A 21,452-nucleotide genomic window follows, 5' to 3' on the forward strand; every position below is an offset into this window, starting at 1 on the left:
CAAGGACTGCTAGAGGACTCAATCACCCCTAACGCGAACATTTTGGAGACCTCCTCCTTAATGTACGCTCGGACCTTGTCAGTCACCCTGTAAGCCTTGTGCTTCACAGGAGGGCTGTCTCCGGTGTCAACGTCATGGACACACCAATGCGTGACACCCGGAACCAAGGAAAACAGATCCGGGAATTGCCCCAACAGTTGGTGACAATCCTGTCTCTGCTCAAGGGTCAGTGTGTCAGAGAGGACCACACCATCCACTGACCCGTCTTGCTCTTTAGCATACAGGAGGTCAGGAAGAGGCTCACTCTCCTCCTCCATCCCATCATCTGTAGCTAGGAGCATGCCCACTTCGGACCTTTCTAAGTGGGGCTTCAAACGGTTGACATGCAGGACCCGCAAGGGGTTCCTGGGAGATTTCAAGTCCACCAAGTAGGTGACATCGCTCTTCTTCTCCACAACCTTAAACGGTCCAGTCCACCTGTCCTTGAGCGCACAAGGTTCCACAGGGGACATGACCCACACTTCCTGACCAGGCTGAAGCTCTACCAGAGTGGCATTCCGGTCGTACCATCGCTTCATCTCCTCCTGGCTGGCCTCCAGATTTGCCTGAGCAAGTTCTCTGAAGCGCCGAGTCTGGTTCCGAAAGGCCAGCATGTAGCTGTATACATCCTGGGGAGGTTTCCTGGGAGATTGCTCCCAGCCTTCCTTGACCAGACTCAAAGGTCCTCTTATCGGGTGACCGTATAAGAGCTCAAAGGGGCTGAACCCTAGAGCCTTCTGCGGCACCTCACGGTAAGCAAACAACAGGCATGGCAAGAGGACGTCCCATTTCCGCCTCATTGGTTCTTCAAGACCCATAATCATGCCTTTCAGAGTCCGGTTGAATCTCTCAACCAGCCCATTTCCTTGAGGGTGGTAAGGAGTGGTGAACTTGTAGGTTACCCCACACTCCTTCCACAGAGACTTCATATAGTTCGAAATGAAGTTGGTGCCTCGGTCGGACACCACCTCTCTGGGGAACCCCATCCCGGAGAAAACACCCATCAGCGCTCGTCCCACCACGGGGGCCGTCACTGTTCGGAGAGGGATGGCCTCCGGGTACCTCGTGGCATGGTCCACCAAGACCAGGATGAACCTGTTGCCCAGGGCTGTCTTGGGGTCCAGGGGCCCAACAATGTCAATACCCACCCGGTCAAAGGGGGTGCTGACCACCGGAAAAGGTTGGAGGGGAGCCTTCTGCTTCCTTCCGCTTTTCCCACTTGCCTGGCAAGTGCGACAAGTCTTGCAATGGATGTCTACATCCCTACGCATCTGAGGCCAATAAAAATGGGTGACAAGCCTGTCATAGGTCTTGTCCTGCCCCAGATGTCCAGCTAACGGTACGTCATGAGCCAAACCCAGTAGGAAGGCTCTGAAGCGCTGGGGTACCACCAGCACACGGGCTGACCCAGGCTCAGCAGCCTTAGGCTTGCTATACAGGAGGTCGTTCTCCCAGTACACAAAATGTGACCCTGACTGATCACCTGAGGATTGGGCTGAGGCCTGCTGCCTCATGCCCACAAGAGAAGGGCACACCTTCTGTTCTGCACAGAATTCCTCCCTGGAGGGACCACCATCCTGCTGCCAGTGGGTCAGCTCGGGCAGATCTCCCAGTTCGGCAATTTGTTCCCCTGTGGGCTCCAGGGCATCCCCCTCAGGGTCTACCTCCTCCTGGACCACGGGAACAACGGGGGCCGGTTTCCCGCGCCTCCTGCCTCTTCTCTTCACAGCTGGGTCCTGGGCCGTACTTTCAGGCTCCGGGACCCCATCAACACCCTTACTCGCTGTCATGGATCGAGTGGTTGCACACACCCACTCTGGCACACCCAACATTTTCAAGTGCGCCGCTCGCTCCACCTTAGCCCAAGGGGAGTCTTCCAAATCATTGCCCAGGAGACAATCGACAGGCATGGCGGGCCTCACAGCAACCTGAAGAGTACCTGAAACTCCCCCCCATTCAAAGGAAACCTGAGCCACCTCACACTCTTTCTGGGAGTTATCGGCAGCTATCACGGGGTAGAATGCGTGGGGAACCACCTGCTCTCTGGACACCAAGTGACACTTGACAGCTGTCACACTCGCTCCGGTGTCTCTGAGAGCTTCCACTCTATGGCCATTAATGGTCACCCACTGCCTATATTTACTAGTGTTACTAGGCAGAGGGGGTGGAGGGACCATTTGCATGTCTCCTAGCGAGACCAGGGACATTTCTGCGGGACCCCTCCCACCATGGACAACCATCTCCTCCCCTCCCAAGGCTACACTTGCCAACTGACGAGGGGGTGCACGCGGCGGTGCATTCGAATCCTTTTTGGGACACTGGGGGTCATAAAACCGGTGTCCCACCTGCCCACAACCGTAGCAGGTTAGGGGGCCCCTATGAACAGGTTTACCCGTCGGGGCCCCTGGCTTCTTCTCAGGGGGAGGCTGGGAACCTTTCCCTTGGTTCCCTTGGGGATTACTTTGGGGCCCTTTCTGAGACTCCTTCTGTTTACCCTTGTCCCCCCCACTCTTCTGCTGGGGACCCTGCCCACCTTTGTCTGAGTCTCCCACTGGACCCTTGTGGACCCTGGTACTGACCCAGCGGTCCGCCTCCTCAGCAAGTTTTCTAGGGTTAGATATCTTGCTATCAATCAGGTGCTGGCGCAGCTCTGGAAAACAGTTATTAGACAAGTGCTTCCACGCAAACAAATCATAAAGAGCTTCATAACTTTCCACTTTGCTGCCCTTTACCCAACCATCCATGGCTCTGCAAAAATAAGACACATATTCAACCCACGTCGTACCAGGCAACTTCTTACATTCTCTAAAAGCTTGTCTGTACTGCTCGGGGGTTAAACCATATCGCAACATTAAAGCATCTTTCATATGAGCATACGACATCCTATCCGCAACAGGCATGTCTAACAGGGTATCTCTTCCCTCATTCACAAAGCGACCCCACAACCCCGCTCCCCAATTCTTCTCAGGGACCTGGTGGGCCAACAATGCTAACTCATATGCTTTAAACCATTGACCAATATCTTCATTCTTATTGTAATCTTTGATCACATCTTTCGGGAAGTAAAACTTACTTTCTGCAGGCTCGGATGGAATGCTGCCACCAGAGGGATTCAACTCTAACTTTTTAGCTTGGATATCCAGTTCCCTCAACCTGGCTTCACGCTCCAAAGCTAACTTCTCTCGTTCAAACTCCAACTTTTTGATCTCTAAATCAGCTTCCCTTCTACCTCTTGCATTTTCTAACTCCAACTGCCCATTTATTTTTAGCCTCGCCATCTCCATGTTGTAAGCTCGCTCTTTCGCCCTTTCTTCTCTTTCTTCAGGGGAAAGACCTTTGGAGGAAACACTGCTTCCGGGAGAGGGCACAGGTCCATTCACTGGCACCTCCTCATCCCCTTCCTCTGTGGGTACCACCACCACATCAGAGGGATTTCTGGACTCCCACCAGGCCTGCAATGCTTTATAAAAATCATCTTTTCTCGAGAGGCCGGTGGTAGGAACTTCAAACTGGTTGCAAAAGTGTTTCAGCTCATCTTTCTTGTATTTCTTTAGCTTACTCCTCTCGAACTCTTCCACAACAACGATAGCAGGGGCAGTGACTCCGTTGTCACTCATGGTTAAAACTGGCAGTGTTCAAAAAATCAAGTTTCAGGAAAGCGGAGAACAAAAATAGGATCCTTCCAAATTAGATTGTGACTGCGTTATGGTCTGCTTTCACTACGTAGCGCACACTAATCACTGTACATGGGTCATAAATGCAAGGTCCAAATCCTCACCGCTGCATCCAATGTTAGAACCGGCTGTCTCTAGTTGGCAGAGGTATGCACTTCTGACAAATAGGGACACTCCTTTTCTAGTCAGGGCAAGGGGATCACACCCTTCGATAACCCCTGCTCACCCCCTTGGTAGCTTGGCAGAGCAGAACAGGCTTATCTCAGAGGCTGTGCGTTAAGCAATTATGACCACATACAGTAATACAGTGAATACGCTACAAATGGACACGACACCGTAGTATTATAAAAATAAGTATTTTTATATAAGGCTTAGCACAAGACCAAAATAACGGCAAAACTGTACACAATCGGAATAAAAACGTTTGGGAAGGAAAAAGGATAGTTCAAAGGTAGTTTCTTCTGTAGCACGAAAAAGTCTTTTAGTATCAAGCAAATCTTCTTCTTGGAAACACAGTTCTTAGCAACAGGGTAACTCACACGGGAGCTACACAACGCCGGGGCAGAGATAATCCACAGGTTCGGCGTCGACCGCGAGGAGCGCTACGTCGGGCCTGGAGTCACACGGACCCCCAACAACACAGTACCTTAGGAAAATGAAGCACACGATGACCAGCGGCGTCGAGCAATCCGGCGTCGCGTCTTCGGTGTCGATCAGGCCTCAGCAGGCGTTGTCGATGATGCAGTTGCACAGAGTGAGCAGCGCTCACGGCGTCGAAGGGCACACGGTTCATGCGATCAGCAGCGGGGCAGACACGAGGTCCTCTGGAGTTAGAGCCGTACTCCCACTCACTGGCGTTGCTGCTGGCGTCGGTCGGGCCCAGCGTCCGATCGTCGTGATTATTGGTCCTTTCAGAGGTGCTGGATTCACACTTCCAGCAAATAGCACTTTTAGCAGATGAAGTCCTTTAGCCCTGTGACTTCAGCAGGAGACTGGCACTCTTCCAGTCCTTGGAGATTTTCTTAGCAAGCGTGAGAGTACACACAAAGTTCCTCTCTCCTCGTTCCTTGGCAAAAATAAAGAAGCACTGCAGGATTCCCCCAACAACAGCACACTGGCAGAAGGGGTAGGCAGTCCTTTAGATCAGCAGGCTTCTTGTCCTTGGTTACAGGGTTCCTTGTCAGAAGTGATCTGATTTCCTATTTCAGGGGTCCTTCTCTTATACCCCTTTTCGTCTTTGATCCCTTTGTCTATGCCGGGGATTTCCCAACATCCCGGGTCTGTGGTGGGTGGAGCTAGGCAGTAGCACCTGGCCTATTCATTGAGCCGGGCTGAGTCCTCAGACGCCCCGCAGGAGGTGGAGCCAGCATTGATACTGGCAGGAGCAGAGCTATCGCCCTCCTGGCAGGAGGTGGGGCTAGGATCGCCCATGGCAGGCACAGAGCCATCAGTCGCTTGGCAGGAGGTGGAGCCAGCATTGTATCAGGCAAGGCAGGCTATCAACAACTACTCTCCCCCTACTCTCAACGTAAATGTCCCACTCATCCCACACTGACTCATCCAGACCTCTTGGAGCCACCCAGCTCCTGTCACACACACGTAAGACCAGCAGAGACCAGATATGGTTAGACAAGAAAATAGACACTTTCTGAAAGTACTATTTTCGAACCCAGAGTCCAAAAACCATCCACACCAACGGATGCGTAATTAAACCCTGAGTTCAGGGATACCAAACTCGACATTGCACCATGCTCCCCGAGCCAGCTAGGATTATAGCGTTAACAACGCGGCGGCCCATTCTATCCAACGGAGAGCAGGCTACCTCGCAATAGTGAAGCACGAAGATGGCGGCACGTCACTATCAGGACATGCCAACTTGGTCAGGCGTGTCCTACCTTACACTTACAATGCACCCTGCCCATGGGCCTACCATAGGGGTGACTAACATGAAGTTAAGGGAAGGTTGGAGGGGCTGGCAAGTAGGGATACCTGCGCAGCCGGCGTGACAGTACAGGACTGCACGTGGGTCTCGCAATGACCGACCCGTAGACATTCTTTTACAAGGCCGCTCCTGTGGGTGGCACAACACGTGCTGCAAGCCCACGAGCGGCATTTGTATTCACAAGCCCCGGCACTCCTGGTGCACTAGACTAGGGACTGACAGTAAACCAAATAAGCCAAACATGGATACAATAGATACATCATTTTAACATAGGGAGCACTTGCGCTATGGCACTGATCAGCAGTGACACGGCGCCCAAAGCATATACCAGCCAAACATCGTAAAACAGTAGAGGCAAACAGAAAAAATGGAGGAGAGACTCAAGCCAATGATGTCATGTCTAACAGAATGTATGTGGTTTAAATGATGCTCAAAAAAGGCAGAAGATAGGAATGCGGCTGCGACAAATGAATGTAGACTTTGTATTTTTACAAGAGACACATATAATGAGTACTCAGGAATTTTGTCTTAACCAGCTGGGGTTTCACTTAATAGTTAGTTCTAAACAAGGGGCAAAACATAGAGGGGTAGCTATCTTATCAAGGAGTAAAAATGTAGTTACAAGGAGAAAATTAGAAGATCAATGGGGGAGGTGGGCTATGGTCGTGATTCTATTAGAAGGAGTATGGACAACATTGGTGGCGGTGTACGGCTCTACTCAGGATGATCCAGAAATTTTACAGTTTCTGGATTCTGAATTGGCAGCCTGGGCCCCTCGGGTTATCATAGGAGGAGATTTAAATATCAACGGAGCGGAAGGCCTGGGACTAGGTACAATAAGAAAGTATAACGGAAGGAAGAAAAAAGTTCACAAGGCCCTTTTGGAAAACAATACTCTCCGAGATGTTTGGGAGACGACTAGAACAGTGCATCTTATACAAATGGATCTTATACAAATTGGTCATGACTGTACTATAAAGAGATTCTATTTAGAGATGACAAAGTTAAAGAAAGATGACCTCGAGAAGTGGATAGTTAAATGGTCCTCAGACTTAGATATAGATAGAGAAAGGGATATTTTTACTGAATCACTTGAGATGGGAAGTAAGTTATTGTGTTCATCATCCCTTCAGGCCCAGCATTATAAGACTCTGTACCACTTGTACTATACGCCATGGAAAATTGCCCAGTGGGGGGGTTTATCCGGAACTACTTGTTTTAGGTGCGGCAGTATGGAGGCTAACTTGATACATATTTTCTCGACCTGCCCGCACCTAGATAAGTTAAAACAGGATATTGGGAATTTTTTTCGTAATGCTCTAGAAACAACATTAGAGCTAACCCCGGTAATCATCTTGCTGGGGGTGTATCCCAATGGGCAAATAAACTGTAAATACTTCTTGTTTGTAGCAATGGCGATTTTTAGATTACTAGTGGCCTCAGCTTGGCTTGACCCAAACCCTCCAACTTATCATCAATGGTTAGGTAAAATCTTATCAACACAAAAATTGGAAACTAGCAAGGGCAGAAAGGGTAAAAAATTGGGCATGCAAATCTGGGGACCCTTGATTCAGTGGAAATTTGGAACTGAATAATGCAATGTGTAGAATACATACTATAGAATGTGAATATATATGAATATGTTTGCATTTGTCCAGATTGAATCTACATGTATCAAGTGTATATTGTAATATGTCTCTATATCCAACCAATATTTGTGACATGTGTTCTCTGGGAAAAAATCTCTTTTTATTTTGTTTCTTTTTTTTTGTTTGTATGCATCTATTGTGCCTTGTACATGTAATCAAGGGGGGAGGGGGTGGGGGGGGGAAATGAGGGGAAAAACTTTTCAATAAAAATACTTAAAAAAACAAACAAAAAAAAAACATATGACCACTATAAGAGAGTGTATAACGTTACTACCCATATCTGTTTTTGTATACTTTAGAGGCAGAACTGTGCTGATTCTGTCAATATAATGTGCCCCACTAGTGCAATAGACATATCGTCCCAACAAATCCATCTGAAGATGTCAAAGCTCAAATTTAACTATTTCAAGATACTCGTGAACTAGTATTGGGATCCTTCTAAACTTTTTCATGCTCGCCTTCATTGAGACAATATATGGTGTAGATCGGATGGACCTGATTGCATAATACTTTCTTTACTGTGAATGCTTATATTCCTTGGGCCAGTTGTATGTCCCTTTTATTTAGCACCTCGCGATTTGCGACACATTGCGAGTCGCAAATTGCGAGGTGCTATATGAAATATATAACAGTGTGTTTACATTGTTTTGGGATTCCCAATGGGATCGCAAATTGTGAAGCTCATTAATATTAATGAGCCTCTCGCAATTTGCGAGCCCATTGTGAATGCCAGCCCTCCTAGGGATGACAGCCTGCTGGGCTCAGCAGACCACCATGTCTGGGACAGCTTTTTAATTAAACAGTTTTTTTTAAAAAGTGCAGCCCGTTTCCTTAGAGGAAAACGAGATGCATTTAAAAAAAAAGGAAGAAAAGTTTTCCTTTAATTTTTTAATTTTTTATGGGCAGGCAGTGGTCCCTGGGACCACGCCTGCCCTTAAAAAGTATTTCACATGCATTTGCAAAGGGGAAGAGGTCCCATTGGGACCCCTTCCCCTTTGCAAATGCCTTACCACCTACTTGAAGTAGGTGGTAATTGCTTGTGTTTTGTGACCGCAATTGTGATTGCAAAACATTAGTACATTCTTTTGAGACTTGCTATTTGGAAGGGAACGCCCCTTCCAAAAAGCGAGTTGCAAAACCTATTTAGGGAGTCACAAAAAATTGTGACTCACTAAATAGGCTATGTACATGGCCCAATATGTTTTTGCATGCGCAAATGGGTTCGCAAACCCGTTTGCGCATGCATAAACGGGTCATACATCTGGCCCCTAGTCTCATACTGATCTGTGACCTGGAGCACTATGTGCTACATTAATGTGTTCACATTTCAACCCTTAGATAACCTTGAAATGCTCCACAACACCTCTGATACACCATCTCACATTAACCAGATGGAGCTCCACCTCTTTGGCAGTGGCCTAGGTATGCATACTTAGACACTGGTATCACTCAATATACCGACACATAATGATAAACTCTTGGAACTTGTCAGTTTAGCTATCTATGAAAGAGTTTTTTACAGAGGACCAGATCTATGTGTTAGTCTGACTCTTGTCCTCATTTCGAAATGTTACTGCAGAATCCATTGCCCTCTGATCCGTCCCTGTTTCATGTTGCCACCATACGGTGCTATGCTGCATGCTAAAAAGGATTTAACATCTGGCATGAATTCCACATCAGAATTAGAGCTCAGAGAACTAGAGTGCTATACTGTAATGTTCGCTCACTACTGTGAGAAATGAGTGTGTTGGTTGAGTGGGGTCAAGCCCTTCTCATGCAGCAGCCACAATCATTGTCAGGGTGAATCACTAAAAGTCACTAAATTGACCTGTGTCAAATAGCTTAGCACAAAGGCAATAAAGCTTAACTTAGAGGCAATGTGTAAAGTATTTATGCAGCACTTAAACAGTAATAAAGTGAAAACACAACACAAGAACAATCCCACACTACTATAGGAAAATAGAGTGCATTTTAATAAATTAGTTGACACCAAAACGACAAAAATCAAATCAGTAGAATGAAAGTTATGAATTTTTAAAGTTTAAAGTTTATAATAGCGTCAAAAAGATCAGTGCGCCAGCCGCAGACATCTAGTGACACGAGACCGGGACAACGTTGAAATTTATGGCCGATTGCGATGGAGCACAGTTTCGATATATGAAGTGGATTGGGCACGGTCTCCGCTTACCTTCGGACTTTCAAGAAAAATACCTGAGTAGGTAAAGTCCAGTGGGGCAGGCAGCCAGTAGTGTCTAAGGACGGGCATTGTCATCGGGAAATCGCTGGACAAAGTCGCAGTGACTATTTCAACATTCGGACTTAGTCTCTGTTATGGAAGCCTGAAATCTCTAGTGGGAGGAAGCTGCAGTCTCTAGCTGATAAAGGCTCCACAAGAGAGCTGCAGCGAAGTCAGGCCGACTTGATCAGTGAGTGGGTAGGTCTCAGTCTTCACTTGGTTCTAAAAGCAGTTTCTGGCAGAAAATGTTCTAAGCCCCAAATTTTGGATTTGGGCTATGTGGGCACCTTTAGCTCCACTTTCCAGGGTCCACCACTTGGAAGGTGATGCCTCACTCAGGCTGGGTCCAGGTGCGGGTACAAGGGGTTGGAACCTATTCTGTCCCTGAGGTTCTGATAAGGAGACCAGCCAACTTGCATTTAGAGTCATTCTGGAAGTCTTGGGTTCAAGCAGGAAATCATATCTCGAGCAGCAGGGAAGATCTTTGCAGGCATGTGGCAGGCTTCAACCTGCAGAAAAGTCCTGTTGAGGCAGCAGGGCAATCCTCTGAAGTGCACAGTAGGCCAACTTTGAAGTGGAAAAACTTTCTGCAGTATTCCCCCCAAAGAAGTGTCTGGAATTTCCTGACTTCCTGTCCTGGTGTTAGGCTGTCTGTAGACACAATGAGCTAGTGTGTAGTTCTTTGTGTGTGAGCTCAGGCAGAGTCTTTGAAGTGTAAGTGGGACTGTGCTAAGCTCCGTCCCCCATCTCGCTTGGATGGCCTAACGTGCCAACACACAGTCCCTCTTTTGTGTGGCCCTCTTAGAGAATACACATAGGCCAACTGCCAACTACATCCAGTCTTCTGACCCAGGAATCAGGTTCTAGGCACCAAATAGTTGGGACAAGAAAATGCCAACTTTCTAAAAGTTATAGCTTACAACCAGTGTTCACATGGAACTTAGAAAACAATTTCATTTTATCACAAAATATTATTCTGTGTTGGTTTAGTCAGGAAAAGAAACAAGAAATAACAATAAGGCAGGGAATATCTGCCACAAATTAATTTTAACAACAAAAATATTTTCATATAAAGTAGCCCAATAGTTGTATTTCATTAAACTCAATTCAGCCTAACTGAGTGATGTATTTAATTATTCATTCATTTGATTAATAGAACAGAAAGGAAAAAGCTATATAGAAAACATATTTTTTTAATCTCTGTAAATGTTTTTATTTTGACGCAGTATATTTAGTGAGTGGTGTTTCAGAGAGTAGAGTGATATATCAACCCCAAGTGAAGTGACCATAACCAAAACATTTACATTTGTACATGATATTGAAGTGACTTAAAATTGCGAAACGGTTATAGGTGTATACAAGGTTGTCTGAGTATTTTATTTCTTTAATCCACAAAAGATCAGCCAGACTGTTCTGTGATGCTTTCTTTATAAGACTATGCCTGGGTGTTGTCAATGACATTTCGACCCTACTTGAAATGAGAGGGCCTCTTCAGGACGGGTATACCCTGTGGACTATAAATTGTGCCGTGTTAAAGCTGTCTTAAAAGAATAGTATCATTGATTGATGGAAAGTGACTGAGGGCTACTGAGGTCAGATTGCAATGCTTACATAAGAGTAGCTGTTACTGTGCACAGAGCAAGTTCTCTTGGCATTTACAGAACTTTAGGTAGATGAATGTCCTTTCTGAAGGCATCTTGAATTTACCTAAGGGGAAGGCTGTTGTTATGAAATTATTTACTTACAGTGGACTGTTACCGTATTATTTGGTGTGAATCCCTTAATACAGAAACTCACCATACAATTAATGGCTTCCGGGCGTGAGCCATTCTATTAGTGTTGGTCACCTGAGGATATACAATATGGCCATGACAGATGAACCAGACTTCTCTGTAGGACGTTAATGCCTGAAAAGAGCAAGTGAGCATGGTTGCTAAAATTGCCCATGTGGACATATTTATACATATCTGCACCGTAGTGCAGAGATTTTTCACAATTAGAAACTCACCATCTGTACTTAGTTTGGCAATCAGCTGGCTCAAAATGAAATGCATGGCGCATGGAGGGATCTACGCTGTATGCACTCCATGATTAAGTAGCAATGATTTCTGGGTTCCAGAGTGGAGCTACGCATATTACTTATGTTCGGACTTGACGTGCGTCTTGTTTGCATGGTCGCGTCCAAGTCTGAGTGAATGCTGCTAGACCCTAAACGTAATGGGTTGTTCTGCAACATTAGTGCGCATGTGCCATGGGGTATGTGCCATGGGGTAAACTCCACTTGCACTAAACTTATTATGAAGGTTGTTCCAATGTTGCGTATTAATCAAAAAGGCAATTTATTCTGCTCCAGTAGATTTGCAACATAACAGTTAGTAGCCCATATTAAATTCTTAATCGTGAAAAGAGTCATTTTTAGGATTGAAAATCCAACTTTACCATTAAAAAGTGTCTTAAATTACAATTTCTTAGACACCAAATGTGAGATTTCTACCTGCTCCCAAACAAAAGTCATCACTAATTAAATGTAATAAGAAAACTCAATGTTATCCTATGGGAGTGGTAGGCTTCACAGAGGTAAAACACAAATTTGTGAGTTTTTCACTATCAGGACAAGTAAAACTTAAAAGTACATGTCCAACTTTTTAAATACAATGCACCCTGTGCCTTAGCGGTGACTCAATATGTAATAAAAAGGGAGTTTTAGGTCTAGCAAGGGGTTTATCTTGGCAAGTCAAACTGGTAGTTTAAGACTGCTCCCAGGTTGCAGTAGTAGGTCTGGGACTTGTTTTAAGGGGCTACTTAAGTAGGTGGCACTATAATCACATTTAATTTACCAGCCCTGGGTATATGGTATACAGCTTTGCTAGGGAATTATAAGTAAGTTAAATATGCCAATCAAGTATAAGTAAATGTTACCATATTTTAGGAAGTGAGTACAAGCACTTTAGCACTGGTTAGAAGTCATGAAGTGTAGAGAGTCCTTAGGGCAACACAAATAAATTCAGCAAAACAGGAGGGGGAAGGCAAAAGGTTTGGGGGTAGACCACCCTAAGGCTGACAGGTCTAACACCTACACTTGGCTCGTATCCATCTGATCTTTATTCAAGTTATTTACATATATGATTTTGAGTGATTGACTTTATATAACTCCTCCTTCTGCTTGGATCTATTTTGTTGTGAGCCAACCAGACTGTTTTTAATTAATCAGAGTTCCCACCGCCCACCTGCTAATTTTGGACAAATTATCCAGCCCCTCTGCCTTCTTACCCATGTAATACTGCCCCTCCCATGCCATTGCATGCCTCACCCCCCTTTCCACCTCTGCGCCCTAAGCATGGCCATCACAAAGGAAGCGCAGCCGGGCTTAGTTGCCTCATAACAGGGCGCCGCACTGCTACTGCAAAATTGATTTATGTGTCAAAAAATCCGTTTTAGCCTGCTTTTGAGGTACCTTTTTGGTAAGGATAGTAACCTTAGGTGCCACAACTTGTCGGCATAAAACAAAAGAAGGGCCCGCATCACATTGTAACCTAAGCCTGCCAAAGCTTCGGACAGGCACAGGAGCCCACCAAAGCATCGGACAAGCACCTGAGCCTGCAAAAGCTTCGGACAAGCACCTGAGCCCACCAAAGCATTGGACAAGCACCTGAGTCTGCCAAAGCTACGGACAAGCACCTGAGCTTGCCAAAGCTTCGGACAAGCACCTGAGCTGCCAAAACTTCGGACAAGCACCTTAGCCTGCCAAAGCTTCAGACAAGCACCTGAGCCCACCAAAGCATCGGACAAGCACCTGAGCCCACCAAAGCATCAGACAAGCAGCTGAGCCCACCAAACCATCGGACAAGCACCTGAGCCTGCCAAAGCTTCGAACAAGCACCTGAGCCCACCAAAGCATTGGACAAGCACCTGAGCCTGCCAAAGCTTTGGACAAGCACCTGAGCCTGCCAAGGCTTCAGATATGCACCTGAGCCCACCAAAGCATTGGACAAGCACCTGATTCTGCCAAAGCTTCAGACAAGCACCTGAGCCTGCCAAAGCTTTGGACAAGCACCTGAGCCTGCCAAAGCTTCAGACAAGCACCTGAGCCTGCCAAAGCTTTGGACAAGCACCTGAGCCTGCCAAAGCTTCAGACAAGCACCTGAGCCTGCCAAAGCTTTGGACAAGCACCTGAGCCTGCCAAGGCTTCAGATATGCACCTGAGCCCACCAAAGCATCGGACAAGCACCTGAGCCTGCCAAAGCTTCAAACAAGCACCTGAGCCCACCAAAGCATCAGACAAGCACCTGAGCCTGCCAAAGCTTTGGAAAAGCGCCTGAGCCCACCAAAGCATTGGACAAGCACCTGAGTCTGCCAAAGCAAAGCATTGGACAAGCACCTGAGTCTGCCAAAGCTTCGGACAACCACCTGAACCTGCCAAAGGTTCAAACAATCACATGAGCCCACCAAAGCATCGGACACACACCTGAGCCTGCCAAAGCTTCAGACAAGCACCTGAGCCCACCAAAGAATCGGACAAGCACCTGAGTATGCCAAAGCATCGGACAGGCACCTGAACCTGCCAAAGCTTCAGACAAGCACCTGAGCCCACCAAAGCATCAGAAAAGCACCTGAGCCTGCCAAAGCTTCGAACAAGCACCTGAGCCTGCCAATGCTTCGGACAAGCACCTGAGCCCGCCAAAGCTTCGGACAGGCACCTGAGCCCACAAAAGCATCGGACAAGCACCTGAACCTGCCAAAGCTTGGGACAAGCACCTGAGCCTGCCAAAGCTTCGGACAAGCACCTGAGCCCGCCAAAGCTTCGGACAGGCACCTGAGCCCACCAAAGCATCGGACAAGCACCTGAGCCTGCCAAAGCTTCGGACAATTACCTGAGTCCACCAAAGCTTCAGACAAGCACCTGAGCCCGCCAAAGCTTCGGACAGGCACCTGAGCCCACCAAAGCATCGGACAAGCACCTGAGCCTGCCAAAGCTTCGGACAAGCACCTGAGCCCACCAAAGCACCAGGCAAGCACCTGAGTCCACCAAAGAATCTTACAAGCCTGCTGTAAGGGAACAGACTAGAATAGAAAATACATTTGAATGTTAGTTGTTTCTTTCCTTGTTTACTATGCTTGACACTGAAGGCAGGAGGGAACTTCAGAACAATGATTTGAAGTTACATGTATTGCTACTATTACTCGAGAACATAATATTCTCTTCCACTATTTTCTCTTCCAACTAGTAGAAAACATTATTCCCATGCAATTTTATAATATTCTAAAAGTATCTCAATTTAGAGTTGTTTAAAAACATATTACCAGAGGGACTGAGAGAGAAACTTGACGTGTGGCCCAACATCACAATCTAGAGAGTGATGGCTGAAAGTGGTGGGATCGACCCACAAGCGGCTGCTTTGAAGATTTCTGCCTCAATGATGCGCACCTAGAAGATCAGGCTCAGCTATCTTTACTGTGAGTCGAAAATGCTGACTCAGTTCAGGACCTGCAAGAACTGTCAATTACCGAGGGAGTTAGGGAGATATATTTAGCTGTGATATGAGTAAGGAGTGAACCAAACCCTTAATGTCTTAAGCAGGCTGAATCCCATACTTGGTATACATGTATTACTGTGTGTATAGCACTCATGTGACCTGTTTGTGTTTGGCACCCTCCTCCGTAAAGATAGTTTTGGAAAGAATCTTTAGAAAGTATTAAGATGTATGTCATGCATTTATTTTGTATGTTTACAAAATAATGGTAATACAAAACAGTGCCATGTGAAAACCACAATAAAGATAATAAAAGGTGTAACATACAACAAGCTTGCTAGTTCTAAAACTCATCAAAGCATTTTAATGAACCACAAATGGTAGTAACCTATCAATAAAATGATTAAATATTGCAGTAGCAGTTTCAGTAACATATTTAACAAACGAAATAATGGTTTCTGTTTTCCAAATAACACTTGGTCTTATATATAAAGGGTTGAATCAGGCAAATGATGCAGTCACTCTTTTCTGCAGTGCCTGAGCTGCAATCCACGCCTAACACTCTGTCCCCATCCAACCCTTTGAAAATACTTCAAGTCACCAGGCTACAGAATGAGTGACTTGAAAGACCAGTCTTTTTCCTGATTCCAGTAAACTAATTCAGCAACAATGGCATGTCTTCAACAGATTAGGATCTACCTCATCACACAAGCCATGGTTTCTCCAGGTACCCTGATGATTCAGGTAGTGGTCCAAGATAAATTTCTATGTTGACCTTCCCACATCTGCCTCTCCTTTGTCAAAGATGGCGCTTCCAGGAGGCAGCTGGCTCCAGACCGACCATCAAATTCTCAGAAGTCAGAAGAATGGAAACTAGCTGCAGCAACTAGGACTTGGCTCCTCACTCTATCTTCCCACCGATCACACACACATACACAGGAGATGCACACCTACTCGAAGGGCTGCAAGCCTCGAATTATGCATTATTTATTTCTTCCATGGTTTACTTTTCCCCCCCTTTTTACTTCTGATGTTTCTTATTGCCTGTAGAGTGCATAACACCACCTATTGGTTATGAAGGGTCTAGGTGGCAAATCTAATGTGCAGATTTTCTTCCCTTTCCTGTCAAAAAGGCTCATTACACATGTTTTGATGTTTTTCATTTAAATTATTGATTAGTCCCTCATTAGAGTGGCCCGTTAATTCGAATAGACCCGGTAGCCAGAACAGCATGGAAAGACGAAGATCGATTCCTCCATGATATTCCCCTAAATCTTACAATCTATGTTATTTCACCACCCTATGAGGTACCTGGACCCAAAGTACCGGTAATCCTGAATGGCAGGAAACTAATTTATGTATGTGAGATCATCGCCAAGAAATATGTATTGTCAAACAACAGTAGTTTGAGCAGTTACTGTAGCCTAAGATGCCACATATTTAAATGTATTTATATTTGCATAAAAATCTGAAGTTGAAGGTATGATGTCATGCTACAGTTGCAATACAAAACCTAAAAAAGACAGATCAGTTATGTCTGGCTGTGCGGGTATAACACCAAATACCCCAACCCACACACACATTGGACTGCTCTTGACAACAAAAGTCACTTCATAAAACTCAAGATCAAAGCTATCTATCCCTGTTGAGATTGCAGATGATGTGACCAATAACATCATCAATAAAAACACTGATGTCCCTTCACAAATGCCAATGTCTGCTAGTGAAAAACTGCACTATATGCCTGAATGTTCAGAGATGTTTTTGTAATGATTAGACATTAAAACTAGCTGTACCACTGATCGTAAATAGGTGTCCTCACAGTAAACAAGCAGTAGGCACATAAATAGCTGCTGTACCACTGACAGTGAAAGGGTGTTCCTGCGAAGACTGTGCAGAGATGAACTTTGCACATACTGTTGACAGTGGAAGAGATAAGGAAGCTGTTTGCACCATGCAAACTTGGCAGAAATTCGATTCTCTGCTATGTCCACTGGGATAGATTTGTATCTGAAACTGAGGTTAAAATCACAAATTCAGCAATGTATCAATGACTGTGACACAGACCATGCCCCACAGAAACGAGAGGGAGAAGGGTACATTTTGCAAATCATAAAGAACTTGGTGTCGGCCTCATTCTCACGAATAATATTTTTTGTTATGGTAAATTATGTTATGTTATGCTATGTTATGCAGATTTGTAAAGCACACTATCACCTGGTGCTGTCAGAGTCTTCCAACACTGTGGACTTCACAATATCTCACAAAGGTGCAGGTGCTGAGAACCATTGTCCATCCAATTAATTGCAACAAACATGACCTACACACAGTCAGCCTACAGGAAAGAATACATTTCATAAAAACGTGGTGACACGAGTGCTTGAAACAAAAACAACTTTATGCACAACAAAGAGAAATGCAGCAGTTTGTTTCCAATATGGAGTAGAGTGCTTAGGTCTATGTCGGCTCGTGTCAATTTTAAGATGTACACATTCTAACTATAGTTAATTCAAAACATAGCAATCACTCGTTTCACTAAATCTAGTTGTAAAATAACGTATGCACACATGTCAGTAATGGATAAGAATATTGCAAGTTAACATATCATGAAGCACAATTAAATGATGGTGACCCAGCGTCGCATTTGTTAATAGTAGTCCTTGCAGTTATTGTTTGGAAATGTAATGTTCTTATAGCGCAATGAATGAGTCTTAGAACGCACAGCTAAGGGTTTGAAACACACGTTGACAAAAGACAAATACAGCAATTGACTGAAAACTATGGAATTATTCTGCAATATTGTGTGCCCTGAAAACACCTTTCTAAATGTATACCTGTAACTCTGTATCACTTGTATAGGTTCAGTAAAAGATGTTCTACACTTCCATCGTTTCTAAACTTCTGCTATTTAAATGATGACCATGTGTAAGTTTTGTTTATATGTTCACGTGACACTCTTATGTATGCATTGCTTGTGTGTTTCAGTGATAATCATGTGCATGCATTCAGTCCTTATTGGTGGGCATCTGCAACAGCAACTTTTGGAGGTTGCCCACGACTTGAAGATGACAGACGGCTCGCTGGTCTTTGTGCCATACGACACCCTTTACTACAGTCTGCCGTATGAAAAACATATGTATGAGGTGCTGCAGAACAACTCCAAGCTCAGAGCAGCCTATGATGCTGTACTGACCATCACCATGGAATCAGAGGACAGGACCTTCCACCAAGCCTTTCAAGAGGCCATAGACAATGGAGAGCTGACCACAAAACTGAAGCCCACTCAGGTAGGCAACGCCTGCAGCATCCGCGACCATCGATGCTGGTATTGGTTCTTACAAAGTGCGGGAGCAATAGAGTGTCGTAAGATATGCTCAGGGCCATGTTCCTAGTTGCAGAAGGATTGGGGAGAAGGATTGTTGCTGGATTTGTGCATGCTGAGGAGCTGTGGTGTTTCTTGAGAACTTATTTCCATCTCAAACCCTATTAGTTAATTGCCACTCAACTCTGATGAGGCTGGTAATAACTTTGTCAAATAAAAGTCTGGAATTTGTGGATTGAAGTGACGAATGCAGTCCAAAACATAATGGAAAAACCTGTTGTATAAATAGGTGAATTTGGGGGCATATTACCAACAACTAGCGATATTTATCGCTAAATGGGCTTAGCGAGTTTTTTTTTTATCGCCAAGCATCGCCGGATATTATCGCAGAGATAACTTGCTATTAGCAACGTTTATCTCAAAGCGATAAAATATCCGGCGATAGCGTCGAAATGCGTGAATATCGCTGAGACTACAGCGATATCCACGCATTAACGCCAATAGGGTCTTAGCTATAATATCCACCTCCCATTGGATATAATGGCTAAGAACTGGTCTGAGCAGGCGTTAGCTTTTGGAGATATTTGCGCTTAGCGCGAATATTTCCATCGCTACGCCTGCGTTGATAATAGGCGATAGCAATGTTAGCGACTGCTTTCAGTCGCTAACAGGTTGGGTACGCCCCCTTTGCATGTCATTAGCGATAAATGACGTGCAAAGCGGGCCCCAAACCGCTCGCTAGCACCTAAAAGCTGTCGCTAACTGATGTTAGCGACAGCTTGCTAATAGGGTGATGAAATTATCGCTGCTTAGCGGCCGAAAACGGCCACTAAAGCGGCGATAATTTCATTTCGCCCGCCTTGATAATATGCCCCTTGCTCCTCTTATAGAGATAATAGTTATGGGTTTCAGATGATTGAACTAACCCCAGTCTAAGAAGCCCAAACAACCATTTGCAGATTGGCGATGATAGTGATGTAATCATGTCATACATATTCTATCAACTCTGGCAATTCTTATAATTTTGCAATGCTTCCAGTGTTCTATTTAGAGCTTTTCAAGTGTCTATTTAGCCATCCTGGGGTGGGATGGGGGGTAATGTTGATATTTGTTTAAGACAATAGTTTAGTTGTGCAAAGTAGCTAGATCCGCTGACATGTGCTTATATTGCAAAGTTTAAGAAAATAAGAGGGGTCCTCAGGGAATCTAATGGACTGGTTCTCCTTACTACCCACCCATGTTCCTTTCCAGACCCCCCCTGCTGCAGTCAGTCTGAGTCTTGGTCCCCTCCGGAACTCCTTTGTCCCCTGCCCACCACCCAGACTGTCCCCTGTGGCTATACCAAGCCAGTGTCAGGATTTTGGGGGCTACGGATAAGACATTTGAGAGGAACACATTTGAATTTTTTTACCCATTTCCTGCTAACTCAAGCCTGCATGATTCCAAACAAAACAAAACGGTATATTAACCCTTTAAGTGCTGCCGTCGGCCAACGGTCATCGCGAGCACTACCTTGCCAGTGCTGCACACGACCGTTGGCCGATGGGGCCGCACCCGTTATTCGAACGTTCAGCACTGGGCGCTGAACGTTCGACGCTGCTAAGGTGTTAAGCTTTAACAGTTTCACACGAAAAACAATTGAAATAGAGTGTTGGTTGATGGCATTTGAAAGTGGTGGGTTTTAAAAGTTGAGTATGACTTTTACATATTCAGCGAAGCAAGCAAGTTCAGTGAAAAAATGTGGGGCTTGAGGGTAGGCAAAGGACCCCATCATAAGAAATATTTGAAAAAATGATAGGCAAATGGTGCGTATTAAATCACAGATCAATAAAGAATTTAGTGAGAACGCATGGCATTTTATAAAACAATTATGAACTTGTAGCCTTGAAATATTCAAAGACATTTAAAGCAGTGGCGTAACAAAGGGGGAGCACGAGGGGCGGACTGCCCCGGGCGACACGAGTTTTGGGGGTGGTGGTCTCCCACCACCTCCTCGCTCGTACCAGCTGCCGTTGCGTAACCGTGCGTTAATCGCGCCAGCACCCCCCAGCACTCCCAGCTCCCCCCCGGGCCATCGTGGGAATCCATCAGCACCCCCCAGGTCTTACATGCCACAATAATATGTTCAACAGTTATTGTAGTGTGAAAATTGTACATTACAGCAACTTTAGGCACTTTAAAGTTTGTGCTTGCCCAGTGTTTTGCATTGCATGCAGCATCGACTTTGTAAGAAAATGCTCTGACGAGACTTGGGGAGACACCCACAGCTTCTGGCTGTGATAAGTCACATAGAAATATGTTCAGACAGGGGTTTAAGTGGGATGAAAAAAGGGAAGGTCTCTTAAAGGGCGTGGCTTAAACATGTAAACAACATTTCTGTGATTCCAATAGTGTACCACACAACAAGTATTTTGCTTCTCTCTGAGCTTGTTGCAATCATTTTTGAAAATTTTTCAATTCTAAAACTGTGAGACTGCGAATTAAATATCATAAGTCCTGTGGAAGGAGTATTAATCTTCAGTTATGTGTATTTTATGTTTGACATGTATGCCTCTTTTCTCGCCACATCTCGTCTATCTGCACTTCTTAAACCTCATCTCCTTGCTCTACAGCACTCTTTTTTCATTCTCTCCTGAATGCACTTCCTGCATCTCCGTCACCAAACATACACTGCACTCACCCACATTTAAGAAGTTTATGTTTTCTTACTTTCTAACTTCTCAATATTTTGACAACTTTCTACCCCCTCCACACACATTTCCACAGAACTTCAATTGCAACTGGAATACATGACCATTGCTCTGTATACTCTGCAGAGATGCTAACTCACTGACAGGCACTGTGAGAAACTCGCACTCACCATGCCACCAAGGGGCAACCCTGATGGGTGAGGGTTATATTAGAACACAAGTGTGTTTTCTTCACCTTGTGGAGGGTTATTTCGCAGCAAACTAAGTGGCTCACTATATTTTGGTTACTTATCGTATGCAGATGAGCCTCTCTGTCCCTCTATCCCCCTCATTTTTGATAGCACAGTCATGGAATGCCTCCTGCAGGTGTCCAATCCACTTGTGGTCAGATATATTTGGTTTGGTTCTAGCTGTAAGGTATGTGCTAGT

The 21,452-nt window shown here is 45.3% G+C and overlaps 1 protein-coding gene across 2 annotated transcripts in view; it reads left to right on the top strand.

Moving 5' to 3' along the window:
* GUCY2F (guanylate cyclase 2F, retinal) overlaps positions 1 to 21,452 on the top strand; it is a 289,968-nt gene that overhangs the window by 11,641 nt on the left and 256,875 nt on the right. For both annotated transcript variants that reach the window (XM_086966735.1, XM_086966736.1), the window contains exon 2: positions 17,997 to 18,298. In XM_086966735.1, the coding sequence (XP_086822861.1) occupies positions 17,997 to 18,298 (302 nt within the window). The remainder of the gene's footprint in view (positions 1 to 17,996; positions 18,299 to 21,452) is intronic.

Source organism: Lissotriton vulgaris, chromosome 4_1 (genome assembly GCF_964263255.1).
Source record: "Lissotriton vulgaris chromosome 4_1, aLisVul1.2, whole genome shotgun sequence".
NCBI classification, from domain to species: Eukaryota; Metazoa; Chordata; class Amphibia; order Caudata; family Salamandridae; genus Lissotriton; species Lissotriton vulgaris.